At 37.5% G+C, this 22,101-nt stretch overlaps 1 protein-coding gene across 2 annotated transcripts in view; it reads right to left on the minus strand.

The window, feature by feature from the left end:
- Positions 1–22,101, minus strand: part of GALNT1 (polypeptide N-acetylgalactosaminyltransferase 1) — a 123,628-nt gene that overhangs the window by 37,091 nt on the left and 64,436 nt on the right. For both annotated transcript variants that reach the window (XM_023207685.2, XM_023207684.2), the window contains 2 exons: positions 20,623–20,859; positions 11,614–11,788 (listed from right to left, as the gene is read on the minus strand). In XM_023207685.2, coding sequence (XP_023063453.1) covers positions 11,614–11,788; positions 20,623–20,761 — 314 coding nt within the window. In that variant the 5' untranslated portion in view covers positions 20,762–20,859. The remainder of the gene's footprint in view (positions 1–11,613; positions 11,789–20,622; positions 20,860–22,101) is intronic.

Genomic DNA, 22,101 nt, shown 5'->3' on the forward strand with positions numbered 1-22,101 from the left:
CAAGCTCCGCCTCCCGGGTTCACGCCATTCTCCTGCCTCAGCCTCCCGAGTAGCTGGGACTACAGGCGCCTGCCACCACGCCCGGCTAATTTTTTGCATTTTTGGTAGAGACGGGGTTTCACCGTGTTAGCCAGGATGGTCTCGATCTCCTGACCTCGTGATCCACCCACCTCAGCCTCCCAAAGTGTTGGGATTACAGGCGTGAGCCACCGCGCCTGGCCAGTTTATGCTAATTTCTAAAAGTTACATGTAGGTTTAACAGCAAGGTATAGGTTAGGAAGAAATGGAAGAGTCAAACTTTCTATTGAAATATATACATGCAAAAAGTTGACAAATCATAAGTGTACAGCTGAATGAATTTCCAGAGTGAAAGCATCAAGCAGTCAGCACCCAGATGAAGAAACAGACGATTACCAATACCCCAGAGGATTCCTTTGCGCCCCTGTCCAAGGTAACCACTCTACAGGACTTCTAGTACTACTGATGGGTTCTGCCTGACTTTTTGAACATTACTTAAAGGGAGTAATATAAAGCAACAGTTCTCAAACTTTTTGACTTATAATCCCTTTACACACTTAGAAACTGAGGACCCCAAAGGGCTTTTGTTTATGTGGATTATGGCTATTAATGTTTACCATCTTATAAATTAAAACCATTTTTAAAGCGCAGGCATCCACAAACACATAATACATTAGCTCTTGGAGATGACTCATCATTGCCATGTAATGTGCCCATTATCAATGTATTGCCTCTTAGTTCGAAATACACCTTTTATTACCTGCACTGTAATAATGGAACTGGCCCCTATAAGCATTTCTCCTTTGCAGTACACATGATGCATACTTAAGCTCTGTAGGTAGAAGGTGCTGGAGGGACAATGCAGGAGGAAGATACTTCCCTCCCTGGTTCCAGTGTGCTTCCATTGGTTTTCCTCTCCCTCAAACTGTGCGGCTGCCAGTGGAATGTGGTGGATAACCAGGGCATTCACCCCGCTGAACTTAGCACCCCCACAACAACAGACCACATATATGATGGTAGTCCCATATCATTATAATGGAGCTGAAAAACACCTATGGCCTAGTGTCATTGTGGCCACCATCAACATACTAGCATAATTACTTAATATGCAAAGTATATTTAGTAGAGGCTAAGTGTACAGTGTTGATAAAGTCTACAGCAGTGAATACAGTAAAGTCTTAGGCTTTCACATCCACTCAGCACTCACTCACCCAGAGCAAGTTCCACTTCTGCAAGCTCCATTCATGGTAAGTGCCCTATACACGTGTACCATTTTTCATCTTTTATACCGTATTTATACTGTATCTTTTCTACGTTTACATACACAAACACTATTGTACTACACAACTGCCTACAGCATTCAGTACAGAAATATACTATGCAGGTTTTACAGACTGGGAGTAACAGGCTATACCATATAGCCTAGGTGTGTAGTAGGCTGTACCATCTAGGTTTGTGTAAGTACACTCTATAATGTTTACACAATGACAAAATTGTCTAATGACCTATTTCTCAGAACATACTCCAGTCATTAAGTAACACATAAGTGTACCTAACAATTCAGAAATACAGAGCTACAGAAGTCGCTTGGTATTTACTATTACTAATATTTTTCAATTGTTATAGTCCTACTCTGGCTGGATGCAGTGGCTCACGTCTACAATCCCAGCACTTTGCAAGGCTGTGGCAGGAGGATCACTTGAGCCCAGGAGTTTGAGACCAGCCTGGGCAACAAAGTGAGACCCCATTTCTGAAAAAGTCCTACTGTATTTATCTTATCTCAGGGCACTGGCCTGAAAAGGTCCTGCTGACTTTTTATTAAGTTCCTGAAACTGCATTAAGAGGATTAAATATATTATCCCATGTATGCTTGTAACAACCCTAAGGCAGACTTATTACTCTCCAAATTTTACAGATGAGGAAACTGAGACTTAAAGTGATAAAGTAGATTGTTCATGATAGCAGCTAGTAACAGAACTACAAGCTGAATCCACAACTTACGATAAAACTTGTACTGCTCATTAATCATCCATATATATGTCAAGAACTACAGTTTGAAAGAAGAGCCAAGAAAAGAATTTTCAAGAAATTTCCACACCAAGGTGACCATGCATGTATAATCCAATGCTCTCCTCCATGTCCCTTCAAGCTATGATTTTCAATGTATTTTTCCCCCATTAAATTTCATCTGTCACTAGCATTTATCAATGACAACTCAGTATTTCATAAAATGTCTGGCTACCTGCCAGGCAGTGTTTGGCAATGTTACAAAATTACTCCTCTGTATACTCTCATTCAGAGAAGATCAACTAAGATCTAACCATAAAAGTAAGGGCAAAGCACAGTGATTCAGAGCACATATTTTGACCCTGAGACCTAGGTTCAAATTTCACTTGCATCACTTACTAACTGTACTTTGGACAAATCATTTAATTTCCCTAAGTCCAAGTTTCCCCATTTGTAAACTGAGCACATTACTACTACTTTGCCCATCTGTTTGAATATGACAATGTGTATAATACTGGTATATAATAAAGCATTCAATAAATGCTATTAAAATTACTTTTTAAATATCTAAGACTAACTGTATAGGATGGAATTGGCTTACTAGATGATTTGGAATCTGTCTTACACTTCCTTCCCTAAGATCACACATGAGAAAAGTTATTCAGGGACTGTTGGTTCTATTTAACTCTTCTGAACAGTGTAATAATGTCATTCTTCCCTCCAGTTTCCTTCAGGAAACGTGCCCTCAGAGACTGTACAAGGCAGTAGAAGTTACTGGCAGACAGGATGATCTGGACACAGCCAGCTACACACCAGTTAAGCCCATGTCTTAGAACATAAGCAAGGTTTCTCTGGATTCCAAAGGGTGGTGAAAAAGCTGCACTCCAGGGGCCATCCCACAGCATCATTCCTTCCACGTAGGGGAGCAGGAATGGAAAGCAGCTGCCTACCTTTGTCTGGCACAGCTGAGGCTTAAGAAAATACTATCTAATACTTACCACTTGGCATTTCATTGTGAATCTGCTTTGGAAGTCAGGAAATGACTAGTAAAATAAAGAAAAAAAAATGGAGATGGAAAAGCCCCTTTGGAGTCAGCTTCTCCTGAGAATCAAATAGGGACGTGGAGCTCACTCGTTGAACAGAGGCCTTCTCTGTATCCTAGATGGCAGGAAGTGTGCAAAGCACTTTACAAATCCTCACAACCACCCTTGTAATTCTCCTTATCTTAGAGATAAGGACCTGAGGTATAGAAAAGTCAGGCAACTTGTCCTAAACCACATAGCCAGTAAATGGCAGAGCCAGACTTGGACTTTGCCATTATCAAGATATTAATGAGAAATTTACCTAGAGACAATTTGAAAAGCAACAAACAGAGAAAAAATAAGAGTATAGATTGAGGAGCTCTAGGATATGCATATAAGTAGCTCCAAAAGAACAGACTGGAGGAAATAATGAAGCAGCAGTATTTTGAGATTACAGCTAGGAATGTCCCACAATTGAAGAATAATATCAGTGCTCACATCAAAAGTACACTATGTGCACTGAACATGTAGATACATAAAGATAAATCTACACCTTCACAATTTCAAGATACGTAGGTCTTACTAAGAAAGGAAAAGTATACAGCTTCCAAACCAAGAGACAGAAAAACATGAATACTAAAACTTTACCAGTTGAAACTGTATCAATTAGAACAGCAGGAAAAGAGGAAAAAAATGAAGAAGATACTAAACGGAAAGCAAGATTTATTAGGTCAAAGTTTATGAAACTGTCATTTTCATGGGTCAAAAGTGGTTGAATATCAGTTTCATATGGTTCAACCTAAAAGAAGTTCAAATATATCAAGTCATAATACATGTAGATCAAGTCATAATATACATAAAAGTCATCTATTAAAAACCAAAGATTAAATTTAAAACACAAAGTTCCAGCCTGGGCAACATGGTGAGACCCCCATCTCTACAAAACATTTAAAAAATCAGCCAAGTGTAGTGGTATGTACCTGTAGTCCTTGTTACTCGAGAGGCTGAGGTGGGATGATTGTTTGAGCCCAGGAGGTTGAGGCTGCAGCCAGCTGTGACTGCACTACTGCACTCCAGCCTGGGCAACAGAGCAAGACCCTGTTTCTCAAAAATATATACGCGTGTATATACATAGTGAGAGTCCATTCAATGGTAGGCTGCCTATGAACATGAGCACGAGAGAAGCAAAAAATTAAATAAATAAATGGTAGGCTGTCATTTAAAAGAAAAAAGTCCAGCCATCTAGTAGAAATACACCTAAAGCAAAGTCCTTTCCTACGCCAAGATCACAAATATATTTTCTCCTATGTGAACTTTTAGGGCTTTGCTGGTTTGCCTTCACATTTATTTCAGGTAATACATATAAAATTGATTTTTCTGTATGGTGTGAGGTAAAGATACAGTTTCAGTTTTGTCTTGAATTATATCAAGTTGGCCCAGCATCATTCATTTGTTCATTTTTTAGAAGATCATCCTTCTCCTACTGCCACATAGTGCCACCTTTGTCCTAAACCAAGTGTTCAAGTATGTATGGGACTGGTCATGAACTCGCTATTGTGTTCCACTGATCTGCTTGTCTATCCTTGCAACAATACCACATTATCTTAATTACTATAGTTTTCTAAGAAATCTTAATAGTTCTATAAGAATGTCTAGCTCTGCCAGGTCTTTGCATTTCCAGTCACATTTGAGAATCAACTTGTCAAATTACACATGCAAACGTGGTTATGATTGGAACTGCATTAAAATATGTGGAAAGAACCAACATCTTTATAATATTAAGGAGTCTGACCCCATGAATGTGGGATAGTTCTCCATTTATTTAGGTATTTAATTTTTCTTTGCTTTAGAATTTACTCTGAAGAGCCTTTCTCGGATGTTTGATATTTTCAGATTGCATTATAAGTATTATTTAAAATTGTTTTTTTCCTAGCTTTTGTAAGAAAACAACATATAGAAATGCAATTTATTTTTCTTTTTAATATTAACCTTAAAACCTTCAACCTTGCTGAATACACTTTTTTTTTTTTGAGACACAGTCTCACACTGTCACTGAGGCTGCAATGCAGTGTGGCATAATCATGGTTCACTGCAACCTCGAACTCCCAAGCTCAAGATATCCTTCTGCCTCAGCCTCCTGAGTAGCTGGGACTACAGGTATGAACCACTGTGTCCAGCTATTTATTTAATTTTTTTGTAGAGATGGGGTCTCATCATGTTGCTCAGGCTGGTCTTGAATTCCTAGACTCAAGCAATCTTCCTGCTTCAGGTGCCCAAAGTGCTAGGGTTACAGGTGTGAATCACCATGCCCAGTCTCTAAACAGTTTTTGATTCTAATCCTCTAATTCTTTTGGATTTTTGTTATACACAATCATGTCAACTGCAAATAATAAAATTTTAATGAACTTCTTAAATTAATAAATTTTAATTCCTCTCTTCCAATCCTTATAACAGTTACTTATTTTGCTCGCCTCCTTACACTGGTTAAGACCTCCAGCACGACACTGAACAGAAGTGGTGTTAACAGGCATCTGTGTCATGTTCCAGATCTCAAAGGGAAAGCTTTCAAAATTATTAAATATAGATATTTGCTGGGAGGGTTTTGTTTTTCTAGAAACATTTTGTCAGATTAAAGAAGTTCCCTTCTATTCCTAGTTTGCTAAGGGGTTTTATCGTGACAGTGACAAATTTTATCAAATGTTTTTCCTGTAGCTAATGAAATGATCACATAACTTACCACCTGTTTTCCTATAAATGTGGTGAATCTAAATGATTTTCAAATCCTAAACCAACTTCACATGCCTGGAATAAACCAATTGATTTTTAATGTATTATTTATATTGCTGGATTTCACTTGTAAATCTGCATCTATATCAAGATTACTGGTCTGTAATATTTCTTTGTTGTAATAACCTTGTTGGATTTTCATATCAAGATCATGCTGATTTCATGAAATAAGTTTGATATGTTGCTTCGTTTTCATTGGCAAAGCCATCTATGCCTGGAATTCTGTGTTTATGTCTGACTTTGTGAGTGTCTGTGTGTAACGATTTTTTTTTTTTTCTTTGAGATAGAGTCTTGCTCTGTCGCGCAGGCTGGAATGCAGTGGCATGACCTGGGCTCACTACAAGCTCCGCCTCCCGGGCTCACGCCGTTCTCCTGCCTCAGCCTCCTGAGTAAGTGGGACTACAGGCATGTGCCACCACGCCCGGCTAATTATTTGTAGTTTTAGTAGAGACCGGGTTTCACCATGTTAACCAGGATAGTCTTGATCTCCTGACCTCATGATCTGCCTGCCTCAGCCTCCCAAAGTGCTGGGATTACAGGTGTGAGCCACCATGCCCAGCCATGTGTAATGATTTTAAATAATTAATTTAATAGCTTATATTAATATTATAACACTTAATAACTGTAACTTAATACTTAATAGCTATAACACTTATATTTTCTACTTTTCTCTGATGTCAGTTTTACTAAGTTATATTTTTCTAGGAACTAGTAATTTCATCTAAATTTTTAAAAATTGGGATGTTATTTATAATATTCACTTATAATCTTATCTTTATGTCATTGTGGTAAGAACACTTACCATGAGATCTAGGTTTTTAAGGGTACAATGCAGTATTGTTATCTACAGGCACAATACTGTATAGCAGATATCTAGTCCTTATTCATCTTGCGTAACTGAAACACTAATCAGCATCTCCTCCTTTCTCCCCTGCCACCGGACCCTGGCAACTACCATTCTACACCCTGCCTCTATGAGTTTGACTTTTTAAAAAACCTCATAAAATCTACGTATAATCTTTCAAATGTCTGCAAGATGTGCAGGGATGCTGTCTTTTTCATACCATTATTTGCTATTTAGGAAGGCATTTTTTGATTTTATTATTTTATTGATTTTTTCCCAAAGAACTTTCAGCTTTGTTGAACCTCTCTCTATACTTGATGTTTGTATTCTACTTTATAATTTCTCATCTTTGTGATATATTATCTTCTAAGGTCTGGATCTGTAATGACACCACCTTTCACTCCTTATATGGATTTGTGACTCTCCTTATTTTCTTGATTAGTCCATTTTAACATTTTTTTCCCATGAACTTTTGACTTTGCTGTTCCTCTACTGTACGTTTTTATTTCCTAAGTTTCCAAGCTTTAAGTTTCCACTCTTCCTTCTACTTATTCTCTTTAATTTGTTCCTTTTCTAATTTCTTAAGATGGTTAGTTTAGTAATTTTCCATCTTCTTTTTAAAAAAGTCATATGCATTTAAAGGTACATATTATCACCTAAGCATGGAATTAGCTTCATTCCACAAGTTTTGATATGCAGCATTCACACTATCACCTTTGATAACGTATTTTTTTCCTCAATGCACTTAATTCCTAGCTAACAGGAGCTACAAAAAGAGAAAATAGACACATGAAACATGTAATGAACCTGTCCAATAACAATGCATATTATGGGCCAGATCTCACACCTTTAATACCACAAACACACAATTTACTTGACTTTAAGGATATTGGTACAATATGCCTTTAGGTCTAACTACCAATTCACAGGACAGGGAACTGAAGAACATGTTCAATGACACCACAGTGATACAGTCAGCAAAATGTAGGCTGAGAAAAGATGTGAGGTATTCTACCTGGATTCTTCAAATAATAAACTGTAAGGACAAAAGATAGAGAAGGAACCTACAGACTTTATAAAAGAGACTTAAGAGAATATCCACCAGCTGCAATTTTGATCCTGACACCTACACTATAAAAAAAGAAATATGTATGTCATAACTAGGGAAGTTTGAATATTAACTGAGTATTTTATGATATGAAGGGATCATTGTTTATGTTATTTTAGGGGTGAAAATGGTATCATGATTTTTATTTTTCTTTTCTATGAGTCCTTATCTTTCAGAGCTACATACTGAAATATTTAGAAATGTTTTGTCTTTGCTTGGGGTTGGAGAATATACTTCTAATCTTACCTGGTTGTTCACAAAAAGCCATAAACCACACAGGTGTCGACATAGGGCTGCTGCTGTGTCAGGGGCTTATCCCAGAGCATATGATCACAGCAAGAGTAAAGACCAATGTGGAAGCCACAGCATATTTGATAACATCATATTGAAGGAGATACTTCATTTTACTTGCACCATGTTCTATTGCTCAAACAGACCAATCTTAGTGCAACATGGAGACTACAAAGAGGTGTGAATACCAGGAGGCAAAGATTGTTGGGGGACATCTCAGAGGGTGTAAGAATTCATAAGACAAAACTGTTAGGAATTGCTGAGGCTGAGTGGTGAATACATGAGGGTTCATTACATTATTATCTCTATTTTTGTATACATTTGAAATTTTCCATAATAAAAATCTTCTAAAACTTTTTTTTTTTTAAAAAGGGTATCAGTCCAGAGATGGAGTGAAGATATAAAAAGGCTACTCAGTGGTAGTAGTGACTCTGCGCTACCTCCTAGGCAGCCCAGTCCCACAGAGACCCAGCGGTTGGCCAGAAGGACTATGTACCGGCAGCCTTCACAAAAGTGGACTTTGTCGGGTCTAAGGAGTCTTGATCATCAAGTGTGAAACTTGGTGCATAAGCATTTGTATCACACCATTTCAACATTGTTCCTAATATCATAAAGCTGTTCAATGTCCAAAACCTGGTGACTTACAATGCACTTAAAAGGTACTCATTAATACAAGTATCTTCAAAAACCACATAAAGACAAAAAGACATAAATGTTTAATAAAATGTGTTGAGAGTGGTGATATACTTAGGGGAGTTATTAAAATGACAAAAACAATTCTACCAGAAGCAATAATAGTTGAGGCTCTTGAACAAAGTGTAAGGTTGTTTATAATACAGGCATCATTTAAACTGTAGACTTTGGAGAGTCTACAGTTTCCTTCAACAATGTTTAAATTTTCAGGAAAGCAAACAGTTTGTGAAAAATCTTTACAAATTAAGTTTCTTCTGACGGATCTCCACTTAATCAACTTGCTGGATAAAGAGATACTCTTCATCTCCTTTGTTTAATTTTTACATGCACAGTATTCAACAGTTACCTTATCATGACTTATTCATGGCTACGCCATGTAGTAGTAAACTATGATTACTTTTGTTTTCTCTGAACAAGTTTTTTAAAGTTTTCCCTGAAAGTAATGCCCACTTAATTTTTTTTCTTACTATGGTTTTCTACGTATTTCAATCCCAAACTTCCCATCAGTTGTCTAAATCTACTCTAGACATTCAGCCATATCAGGTGTAACTTCAATGGCATCTTCTTGAAGTCTCTTCTGCAATTTTCTCACTGGCTCCGTCTGGGCTGGTCGCTTCTGCCTGTGCAACTCTCACTCAGGCTCTCCCTTCATCATCTTCTGGTCATACTCACCATTTCTCACACAAGCTGAATCTCCTGTTTTTTACATTCTATGTCTTTCTTGTCCTTGATTTGTTTAAAACTAAAGTTTTAAATGGTAGTGTACTATCTCTAGTAACTTCCTGAGAATGGATGCTTGGCAGTTCAATGTCCTGAGATCTTGCATGTCCAAAAATATCCTTATTTAACTGGTGCACTTTATTGCAAGTTTGGCTGAATATAACATTTTACATTGGAAATTATTTTCCTTTAGAATTTTGCTCCTTTGTTTCTAGAGTTGCTGCTGAGAAGTTTGAAGGCATCCTGATTAATAACCCTTCGATCGTGACCTGCTTTCGCCTCTTAAGAAACCTGTAAAAGGTCTTTTTTTTTTCCCCTCGGGAGCTGAAATCCTCAGTGTTCTGAAAGTCACAATGTCTTGGAGTGCAGTCTATCTTCATCTATTGTTACAAAAAGTTGGTGGGCTCTTCCAATTTGAAAATTTGTGCAATTCAGTTATGGAAAATTTTGTGGATAAATTTTCTCTTCCCTATTTTTAAAATTCTTTTTGGGACTCCTATTATTAAAATATTGGATTTCCTGATTGTCATTTCAATGTTCATATAATTTTACTGTTGTCCATCTCTTTGTTGCATTTTTATTTTCATTTTTTTATTTTCAAAAGCAAAGCTCTTTCTGGTTCTCTCAGTGTATTGTCTGAATAGTATCCTATTCTTATTTTATGGTTGTAATATATTCTCTATTTTGTTGAGGTTATTAGTTATTTCTCTTAATGTGTTCTACCTTAATAGTTTTTCTTCCCTCAAAGTTGCTTTTTTCTGTTTGTTGAGGGCTTCCTGAGATGTCTAGTATTCCTTGCTTATCTACTTGTTACTAAGAATGCAAGACCAAGAGGCTGAATATGAGGCCTAAACACATGAGTAGGACTCACTGACTCTGTGTTTCCATAAGGGTGATCAGGCTGTGCCATTAAGTTGGAAACTTTCCCAAGTCAATCAGCACTAAAATGCAATTTCTTGGAAATTCAGAATATACTTTTCATTCACATACTCTCAGGACCACACTAGGTACTTACCCTTCTCTCTAGGGCTATCCAATTCTGATAAGAAAGATCTTCCAGTCTCTTCTCTGGAGGAGGCAAGCTTGGCTGCCAGCATCAATGGGAGCAAGGAGTGTAGGGGGCCTCAGCACAGAATGTATATGTTCACTTACTCTACCTATTTTCTGTAGTTTGCTTGCTTTTAACTGGGCCTATTGTACTCTAGTACCTTGTATTACCTTCTTCTTATGGCGCAAGTAGACATCTAATTTGCATATTGCTGACGGGAGTGTAAACTGGTATAAACATTTTGGGGAAATGTTTGGTAACACATGCTAATGCTATATAAATGCATAATCTATTCCTCTCTCTAGTATATAGCAAACAGTAACGGGCACTTAAGTCCTCCAAAAGACATGAACAAGAATGTCACAACAGTTTTATTTATAGTGGTCAAAATGTAGAAATAATCCAAAGGTCTATCAATGTATAAATAAACGATGCCATATTCATATTATAAATCACTATACTACAGTAGAAAAGAATAAACTTCTGATGTATGCAACAATATGAATCTTAAAGGCACAAAAAATGGTGTAATGGTGTGGATCCACTATAAAAAGTTCAAAAAGAGACAAAACTAATCTATGTTTAGAGAGGTCAACATAATGGCTGCCTGTGGGGATGGAAGTACTGACTACAAAAAACACAAGGAGACTTTCAAGGGTGATGGGATCATTCTATGTCTTGGTTTGGCTGGTGGTTACATAGGTGCATACATAGCAAAAATTCAGCGAACTGTACACTTATGACTGTGTATTTCACTGTTTCAAGTTACATACAACTTAAATCTTTTGTAAAAAGTTGAGTATGTGAGTATTTTGGTAATAATAAAGTTTAAAATCCCCTACTAATCCATTAAGATAAATAATTATCTTCCAATGCCTGAAATACATAGTGCTAATAATCAGTAGAAGCTGGAGATATTATTTCTATCAGCATTTAATTATTTTCTAAGTGGGGTAAGTAGTAACATAGTGATACAACATTTGCCTTAAGAACAATCAGCACTCAAGTGCAATTTACTGAAAATTCAGAACATACTTTTCATTCACATACTATCAGGACCACAATAGGTACTTACCCTTCTAACCTAACATCTGGTAAAGATCTGTTGAGTGCAATCATCTCACTTGCCATTAAATTGAACTGATTGATTTTAAACATCTCTTTCATCTTTTCTTGATCCTCTTTAGGAATGACGACTGGTTTCCCCATTTCTCCAGGACCTTCATGAGGCTTTTGTACTGGCTCTAGAACTAAGAATAGGAGGAAACTTAACAAACATTAATTTCATAGCAATTGATTGATTCATGATTCTATAAATAACATTTGTGTTTGAACTGTGCCCTCAAAAACCAGACCCCTTTCTGGGCCCACCCTCTCCCAGGGTGTCAACCCTTCCAAGGGGCTGTCTTGTCTTCCACCTCCACACCAGTGTCCTGATTCAAGACTTCCTCACCTTGCCTCACTCACCTGAGTCACTGCATGGTGTTGGCTCCCATCTCAAAAACTACTCCCACAATGACCTCCCTAAAGTGCAGCCTTCACTGTTATTCCTATGGCCTCCTAGAGTCCAACCTCTGTAATGTGGAATTGAACCTAATTTTCCAAACCTATCACCTGCTAGGCCTTCTTCTCCCATCCCACGGTACTTCATCTTCTGGTCAAACAGCCACCCACTGCCTTCCTTCCAACGTGCCTCACATTCTCCTGCTTCCATGCCTTTGCTCACATCCCCTTCCCGCTTCCATCGCTGCAACACCAAATTCCTATTTGCCTTCCCATGCCCAACTAAAATGGCTTCTCTTGCCTGTAGCTTTTCTGCATCTCTCTATAGTGGTTATTTACTACTTTTGACTATCATGTTATTTCATCCAGGGTTCTTATGTCTCTAACCAATTACTATCTCTCATTATAATGATTGTCAAACCTGTCTCATGTACCCCTCCCATTAGAACAAGTATTCTCATCAAAAGTAATGTTATCTCTTGATATAGACATAAAAAGAGCAATGTGCCTGATGAGCACTTCCCAAGCTTTGTTCCTTATTATATGCTTTTGAGATGTTAATAAATATCCAAGAAAAACAGGTTCTGGGATACATTAAATTTGGAAGGTGCTATGTTAAACTTCTCATCTAAAAGGGATGGCTAAAGAATGGGGTGGGGCCAAAAACGGGATGAAAATACATTTTATGCATTACTTATTTTAAAATCTAAAGTTTTATTCTCTTGTAGAATGTTTTTTAGGCATCCTCAAAACATTTCTAAACAAAAATAGTGGCATCAAGGCGCAGAAAAGCCATCTCTCTTCAGTCAGGCTTCATCTGTGCAAGAACAGGACTAGCTGGTAAAGTTGACTTTAGGGTGATTGTTTCGGCCAGTGGTACAAAGCCACCAACCAATACCAGAGCTGCAGGATGTGAAACAATTCATTGTGTCCTCAACCACGTCCATAATTTAAAAACAGATTTCAGAGAATGATGATGAAAAAAGTGTGCATTAGTTTTCCCCTGTTCTCAGGATAAACTGTGTTTTTATCAGGAACAAGTCACTTTAAAAATTATAGGAAACTCAAGTAAAAACAAGTTTTTAAAAACAAGTCCTGCCTAATATTTGCCCACTAAGTAAGCTCCTTAAATATAATGGTTGGTAGAATTTTAAAAAATTCTCAATGACAAAAATCATCAACAAGTGTAGTAAAAACTATAATACAAGTACAGAAGTGTAATGCTCCATATAAAATAAGCCTTTAAAGATTTAAAAATCATAAATTGTAAAACTCGTATAGTCATTTCTACTTGCCAGTCTCCTCTGAAAGTAAAGAACCAACAGATTTTGGGACTGGTATATCAGGGGTCAAAAGTAACCAGCAGAGGTCTGAAGGTGACAAAGATCTTTTGTGGATGGCACAGAAAACATAAAGAGTAGGTGGGAGACATCTAGTGGCCCTGATTATAAATATCCTTCTGTTACCCATGCCCTATTTTAGCATAAAATAATGCTTTACAGAAAAATGAAAACAGAAACGTTTTCACGCTGCTCAATTTTTAAATGAAGAGTATTAACGTATACATATACCATCTGTGTTTTTGCTAGGGGGAAAAAGATCCTCAACCTGATCAAGCCTCTAGACCTAATTCACAGGAAATATACGAGGCAAAGGCACATGGCATGCACCATTAAAGGGATGCAAATCCAGACTGCAGGAAACTGGAAATGAGAAATACCTCAATTTCTTCTTCAACAACAAAACAGGTCGGAGGGAGACAAAGAGAAAGAGGTATCCATGCCACAAAACTAGCCATGAGTTGACAACTCTTGAGGCCAGATGATGGATCTATGAGAGTTTAAATTTTGTTTGTTTGTTTGTTTATTGAGACAGAGTCTCACTCTGTCACCCAGACTAGAGTGCAGTGGTACAATCCTGGCTCACCGCAACCTTTGCCTCTCAGACTCAAGTGATTCTCCTGTCTCAGCCTCCCCAGTAGGTGGGATTACATACGTGCGCCATCATATCTGGCTAATTTTTGTATTTTCGGTAGAAACGGGGTTTCACCATGTTGGTCAGGCTGGTCTTGAACTCCTGACCTCAGGTGATCCACCCACCTCGGCCTCCCAAAGTGCTGAGATTACAGGTGTGAGCCACCGCGCCCAGCCATAATTTTCTATTCTCTCTACTTCTGTTTCTGTTTGAGAATTTTCAAGGTGGAGGAGGGGCATTAAGGATGACTGGAGAAATTATTACTATAAACACTACAAAACATAAACTTAATTGCTTATTACATATGTAACTATATAACTAGAAACTTAAAGTTGGTCTTGAGATCTTAAAGGATCAGGCAAAAATGTACAGCATATACAATCCTGCTGATGAAATATTTTGCACATTTCATTACCTGATAATTATTAATAATCTGAAAATTTAACACAGTACCTGTATTATGTACTCTAACCTATTGTTACATATGAAATTTCAGAGCCACATTTAAAATTACCATTAATCAAAAGTTATATGTCTACTGCATGACTTAGAGAATCCACAATACTCTAATTATTAATAAGAAATTACAATATCCTACAGAATTAAATTTGTCATTAAACGAATTTTCTTGGCAAACGAGTTTGGATGAAATGCATGTAGTTAGTGAATATATGCTATTATTAATGCATTTACAGTATTAGAAAGCAACTAAAAAGATGGTAAGCATTAAGTTTCCATGTACTTTACTGCCAGTCTTGTATGTATATTAAAAGTTAGTTCTGTCAAAATTGTATTAGAAAGAAACTGAAATGAGTTTGGATGTCATTTCATGAACTAAATAAAATATCTTTGCATAAAATTCTACATGCAGCTCATTTCTAAGAATCAAATCACTTTGACAAGGGAGGGACAAAGGTATCATTCCAAAGTATTATGTGAGAACAAACATATTTTATTATATACTTCAGTTAAGTTTTATTTACATGACACTGTAGATAAGTATCATGATTTAGAAAAGGTATTTACCAAAAAAACCAGAGGTTCACTCTGAAAGTCTCCAAATAAGATTAATATACATAAACCACTGGCATGCCTTTGGATACACTTTAAGGTATTTTTCAAATTTCTTATGTGTGTTTCTCTCATGAAAGTAAAGAGGTATAAAGTTATATGACTTCTTTTTGGGGGGTAAATATACGAATAAAAGGCTAAAATCATTTTTCCCAAACTATTTTCTGATCTTACCATACAATTAACATCTTTACTGTCTTTACGCACTATATTTCACTATTTCAAAATGTTTCCTCCTACATTTTAACATCTCTGAAATTGGAATGTGGCTCACAATGGTAACTGGAATGTTATCACTTTTACAGTGGTATACAGAACATTCTATAAACAAAGGTATGTAAGATGCAATAAAATGCAGCACACTATCTGATTTTTTAAACATCAAAATATCATCTATAACTTTCACTGGTAACTTTCTGCTACTTCAACATCCTTGTCAATTTCCAATTTCATGTTCAATTTACCTGTGCTGCATATATAAAAATCAACACTTAAAAATTTGTTATAAATTATAGCCTTTACTAGTGATATTTTAAAGTTTTTAACCATTGGAAGTTTTTTCTATAAACCATGTTCTCCAAGGCTTCCTAATGTTCAACAGTTGAAATAATTCCAGTATAAGTACATGAAAAGTTAAATAATTAATATTTTAATGATCTGAAAATGCAGTACTGACAGGAATAATCAATCACTACTTGAAACTGCATCTTTAAAAATACTGAACACTCTATATAACACCCAAATCCATAAAGTGGATAAATGAGCTAATTCTGGTAAGCAGAAGAGTAGTAAAAATATTCCTAGGCCATAACCCCCACCACCCGTATTCTTTCAAGGGAGCCCAATCTAGCTCTAGCAGCAGAAGAACTCTGCTATTTTCAGATAGCCTTAGGTATAAAATACAAGTATAGACCTATAAGAGAACTACTCAGAAAAAAACAAACTCCTCTGGAATCACCAAAGTCTGGCCCACTATTCCTTGAAGCAGGCAAGTAACAAGTAAATAGAAGAAATCTTAGAAAACTCTTTAAGTACAGCATATCAACAACAAAGTTACAGGAAGCCTTCAGCATTATCACAATGACATCAATCCATTCTATTCAAACCTATGAAACTTTTTTTCACACCAGAGAGAGTAGAATTTGCTAAATTTCACCGAAATCAGAGCTGTAGAGTAGAACGTTCAGAAATTAGGTGCTTCCAATATTGAAACAGTCACTCTGGAGTGTTACAATGCTCAGTGCTTTTTGTTGTTGTTTTGTTTTGGTTGTTTCAAAACAAAGATCCAGGAGGCCCTATGTGTTCTATCAAGAGAGACTTTGATGCCAGGCATGGTGGCTCACACCTGTAATCCCAGCACTTTGGGAGGCCGAAGCAGGCAGATCAACTGAGATCAGGAGTTCAAGACCAGCCTGGCCAACATGGTGAAACCCCGACTCTACTAAAAATACAAAAATTAGCTGGGCGTGGTGGCAGTTGCCTGTAATCCCAGCAACTCGGGAGACTGGGGCAGGAGAATCGCCTGAACCTGGGAAGCAGAGGTTGCAGTGAGCCGAGATTGCGCCATCGCACTCCAGCCTGGGTGACAGAGTAAGACTCCGTCTTAAAAAAAAAAAAAAAAAAAAAAGAGGGAAACTCTGAGGTCATGCACATGTTAATTCCACTAGAAAGTTGGCATCCTTGGTGCCATTACCCATCCCCTCTCCCTGATCTTCTTTAGTAAACACCTCTTCAAATTCACCACAGCAATTTTTCACTAGCAGAACCTTAATAACTTCTGGGCTCTGAAAAGACTTAGGACCTCTCAGCACCTGTTGCACTGAAACTTCACATCAAAGCAGATTTTTCAAACTGTTGCTTATTAGCATCAACTGTGCTCTTCCCCTAATCATTTCTCCCCTTAAGACTACCATGGACCTCAAAGATTATCTCCCCTTAGCTATGTACTTCCCCTCCGGCTGCTCAGCCCTTCTCTCACACTGGGACGTCCTTCTCAGTCTGTCCCCTGAACACCCTGACACCCCCAGGCTGTTGTAAAGCCTCTCCACTGTCTGGTCTCCACAACACACAGGCTCCATCTTCAGACCTAACTGAAGTCTAGCTCTCCTCCAGAGTCCATTAACCTCACAACTGTTTCTGGGAGAATGATTCATTCTCCTTTCCTCCAGAGGCAATGATGCCATCTCATACCTCTACACTGCTACTTTCAGATTATTGTTCCTTTAGCTTGTACTTCTGTACAAAACCCAGTCTTTTTCTTTGAAACTTATGCCACTAGTGGTTGTCAAAATTATAATAATCTGTGAATGCTCTTTGAAGAGAATCCTTTTCATGATTCTGATACCACACTGTCTCATCTGCTGAGAATTTGTTCTTTCAAGTATCCCTCCTTTCCGCTATAGTTTAAACCTCTTCCTGAACATATACAAATAATAAATACATAGAAAACCAACTTCGGCTCCATTTCTCTCTTGTAACTACTGTACACTACATGCTTTCCTTCATGCTGAAGCTTCCTAAAGAACAGCCACATCCCTACTGTTTCTCCGGTATATTGAATCCAGAATCCACTGACTTCCAGTTACCACCCCTGAAATGACACTTGCTAGGGTCACAAGAAGCCCTATACCAAACCTATCAGAAACACTTTATCTCAGGTAAAAATCTCTGAGCAAACACCACCCTTGACTGGGCTTCTGTGACCTACTCCTTGGGGCTTTTCATTCTACTCTGACTTCTTGGGAAGCCTTCTCTTCCTTCAGTGACCCTCCAGGAGGGGCTCTCCAACAGGGAGTCTGTGTCTTCCAACTCTACACATACCGTGCACAGCCTCATGTATAGACAAGGCTTAAATTCCCATCTGTTTTCTCCATCTCGACCATCCTCTACTGCAGAACAACTCTACCAGTTTCTCAAAGTTAAATATTCCAAACTGAGGTTGGGTGCAGTTGTTCATACCTGTAATCCCAGCCCTTTGGGAGGCCGAGGCAGGTGGATCACCTGAGGTCAGGAGTTCGAGAACAGCCTGGCCAATATGATGAAACCCCGTCTCTGCTAAAAATACAAAAATTAGCTGGGTGTGGTGGTGTGCGCCTGTAACCCAAGCTACTCAAGAGGCTGAGGCAGGAGAATTGCTTGAATCTGGGAGGCAGATGTTGCAGTGGGCCAAGATCGTGCCACTGCACTCCAGCCTTGGTGACAGAGCGACACTCCATCTCATTCATAAATAAATAAATAAATAAATAAGAAAAATGAAAAAAAAATTCCAAATTCAACTTCATGCATCCACCTTTTTATCAAAGCTGCTCCTCTTCTGAGGAACATCAATTCTTCCAACCATGGAGACATGAAAGCCACCTTAGACTTTTCTCTTTCTCTTATTCTCTATATTCAATGGCTCCCCAGGTTATGTAAATTCCACTACTTAAATACTTTTCATATATATTCATTTCCTCTCCGTCTCCAATGTCATTTTAGTGTCTGTTTCAAGCTCTTTTCCAAATTCTCACAACAGTCTCAGACTGGTATCTGCTACCTGCCTTGTTCTCTTCCAGTCCACCAGTCACATGACCAACAAAGCATTCTCCCAGAAGTCCAGGTCCAATCAGGCCTTACTCCCTTGTTTAAAATGCTTCAGCACCATGCCGCTGTCTACAGATGAAGTCCAAAATCCCTACAATGCCATAAAAGGCCTTGTGTGACATGGCCTCTGCCACCTCCCAAGCTTCATCCTGTGCTCTTGTTCTCCTATCAACTCTATTCTCACTTGCTAATCTTGCACGTCCTTCTTTCCTTTGCTTGGAAGGTCTTCCCCTCTCCCAACAGACCTAACAAACACCTGCTCAAGCTGATACTCAGCTGGAACATACTTCCTTACTGCAGCTTCTCAGACACCCCAAGGCATTCCTTCCTTTCTACTCTTGTGCATATCCCTAAAGTGATATTTATTATACTGGTATTTACTATTGTTATTTCTCTTCCATTAGACTGTGAGTTCCCTGAAGGGAGGAATTTTGTCTTATTTTTTGTTCAACTGTTTATCAACAAAACCTAGTACCTTGCCCAGCACATATAAAAGTCAAAAAAACATTCAAGTGAATCTTCACATGCTACAAAGCCTATTCTTTCTCACTGTCAAGTCTTTACATTTAAGATAGAACACCAGGAGCTTATTGTAAATGGCAATGAATTAAGGTAGGGTGAAGGGAAAATTATTCCATTCTGTTTGGGAAAATAATACTCAAGTTTCTGACTGATGAATGGTAATACCTGTTCTTTGATTTAAACATAGACGGCATGAGTACAGCTCTAGCAACAGTTAAGGAGGCAACATTCTGTCACCCAACAAAGATACTAAACGGCAGAGCTATAAAGTAAATATACAAACTAACAGGCTGACTTTGGATGAAAAATGTATTAAAACCTTTCAAAAAAGTGAAAATTTAAGTTAGGAATTAGCCTAGGCATTACTGGAATTCAGTGCTAGCAACTGAGCCTAATTTTAGGCAGATTTCCCAGGAAGATATAAATAGAACCAGTTATGTAAGCCCACATATAGCAATTACAGTTAAGTTGGTACAGTTAACAATACAAATTAATATTTTTTTCTATTGTAAATTTTGGGGGATCAAAGGCCCTTCTCATTATAAAAGTGCAAAAAATTTAAATGTGGCTATATGCTTAAAGAAAACATGTTGAAAGAGCAATTATTTGTATATAATTTCTAAAAATAGTAGAACTGCTGTACAGCCATGTATTTTATAACTAGTCACAGAGTTCAGAGCCCAGAACAACTGGATTACTGACTCTTGCTATGCAGTCATTTTCATTATGGTTAAAAATGGAAAAAAAATTTTTTTTTAAAAGGGCAACATTTGTTTGTTGAATAAAAGGAGTTTAAAACTGAATTTTCCAAAGTCCTCTGACAAAAATATTAGTACTACCTATTCCCTCCCTCCTTTATATTTGTATATTTTCTTTCCTTTCCATACTAGATATTGCAATGATCTCACTCCAGCCTCTACTCTATCACCCAATCTTTTTAAAAGTTCTCCCTAGAAGTGCTAACTGGAGCTATGTACAACATTAACGACAACAACAAAAACCTCTTCAGATCACATCTATAAAAACTTCTTCCCCTTAGGACTGAGATGGGAGGGCTGGAGTAATCTCTTTTGATACCTTATAATGCAATTTTAATGCTCCACTCAGCATTAGACTAATCTTCTGTACAACTTTGATACTCCCAACTATGAGATACCCACATTATTAAATAACATAAAGTAACTTGTAAGAAATTAACTACACTGAATATTGAACACAAAAGTCGAATTTAGCAATTCTATACACAATACTTTAATGCTTTTAACTGTTGGATGAACCCATTTGAGAACTATCAATATGATCATCGTATCTCCTACAGGAAGTCAGGGACATCTGTTAATCTAAAAAAGTTAAAATTTTATATTACCCAAATTAGTTAGTAAAAACCAGTGATACACTGATCTAAACAGCTGTATTATAAAATGTCACTCACCATCCCCAGCAGGAAGTCCTCTCTCCTTTTTTTCATCACATTTGTTGCATTCACTGAAGTAAAGCAGCAGGAACATATCCAAGAGTACCCAAATCAAGGAGGTGGCTAGGACCACCTTGCAGTATGCAAATTTTCTCATGGCACTTTAAGTCAAATGCAAAATTTAAAAATATATATATAAATATACAAAGATGAAAATTATTCCAATCCAGTTTCATCAGAAATCACATTCATACCCTATAAAGAAAGGAAAAAAGATTAATTTAAAAATTCAGAACCTCAAAAGTGAATTATAAAATTAATTTAATATTATAAACATTAAATACTATAAATTAGTAATTTCATTAAGAATAAGAAATTTCACTATGAAGACTATGTTTGAAAATCAGACTTGGAAAAATGCTTATAAAATATATAAAGAGTATCAGGACTATATAAATAATTCCTACAAATCAATATACAACAATCCAATAGGAAAATAGGTAAAGGATATAAACAGGTACTTTGCAGAATGGAAATCTAACAGCCAACAAACACATAGAAAAGTGCTCAATTCCCTACAATTAGGAAATGCAAATTAAAACAACAGTGAGCTACTATTTCACACTCAAACACCTGGGTCTTAACTACTTTTCTACTCAATTGCTACATTATGTGTTAAGGCAAAAGTTAAGCTATTAATTACCACAGGGGATTAGGCAACTAGTGATTCCAAGTGCATTTCAACTGTCCGCATTCAGTACCCAGGCTCAAGAATTAACAGACTTCTCCTTGGAGCCCGCACTACAGTAGCTTCCCGAGCTAACTCTCACTCCTCTTTTACACTGAATCTCAATCTAAAACTGCAACAGTCACCAATCATTCAGGAAACAGATTCGTGGAAGGTATAATGGGAAAGAAAAGTATATGTCACAAGATCTGACATTTGGTCTTGGCTCTGACAATAATTTTATACACTTCCCTGTTTTTAGTTTCCATTTCCCACTCTGCTATCGCCCTTTATTATGCTATACCATGATGAGAAAATGACTAGAGGAACTGTTAACAATTTTCAAAAGTCATTTGGGATAGTTTGAGCATAGGCGTCTTAAGCATAAGGAATTCATCCTGGAGCATGCTGAAGCAGCCTGAGAGACCTCAGAGAGGCAGAGAATCTCCTGCTCAGCAGCTGACTCTGAGGCTCAAAGCCTGTGTCACTGCAGACCAGGGGAAATATAAATCAAGTGCATTCCTATGAAGTGGAGTGAGGAAACAAGAGTTTGCACTGTGTCCATGCTGAAAGCTACAAATGCAGACGCCCTGGACGGACGGACCAGAGTGTGGGCAAGGTAGCAGCTTCTTACAAGGACAACTTCATGCAACAAGTTCCATGGTGGCCATCAGAGATGCACTTACGTGAACAATTCAGGAAAGGCCTGTAGTTTATCCATGAAATACATACAGCAGTTCTTGCCTACTTCACAAGGTTGCTAGAGAGCA

Source organism: Piliocolobus tephrosceles, chromosome 18 (genome assembly GCF_002776525.5).
Source record: "Piliocolobus tephrosceles isolate RC106 chromosome 18, ASM277652v3, whole genome shotgun sequence".
NCBI classification, from domain to species: domain Eukaryota; kingdom Metazoa; phylum Chordata; class Mammalia; order Primates; family Cercopithecidae; genus Piliocolobus; species Piliocolobus tephrosceles.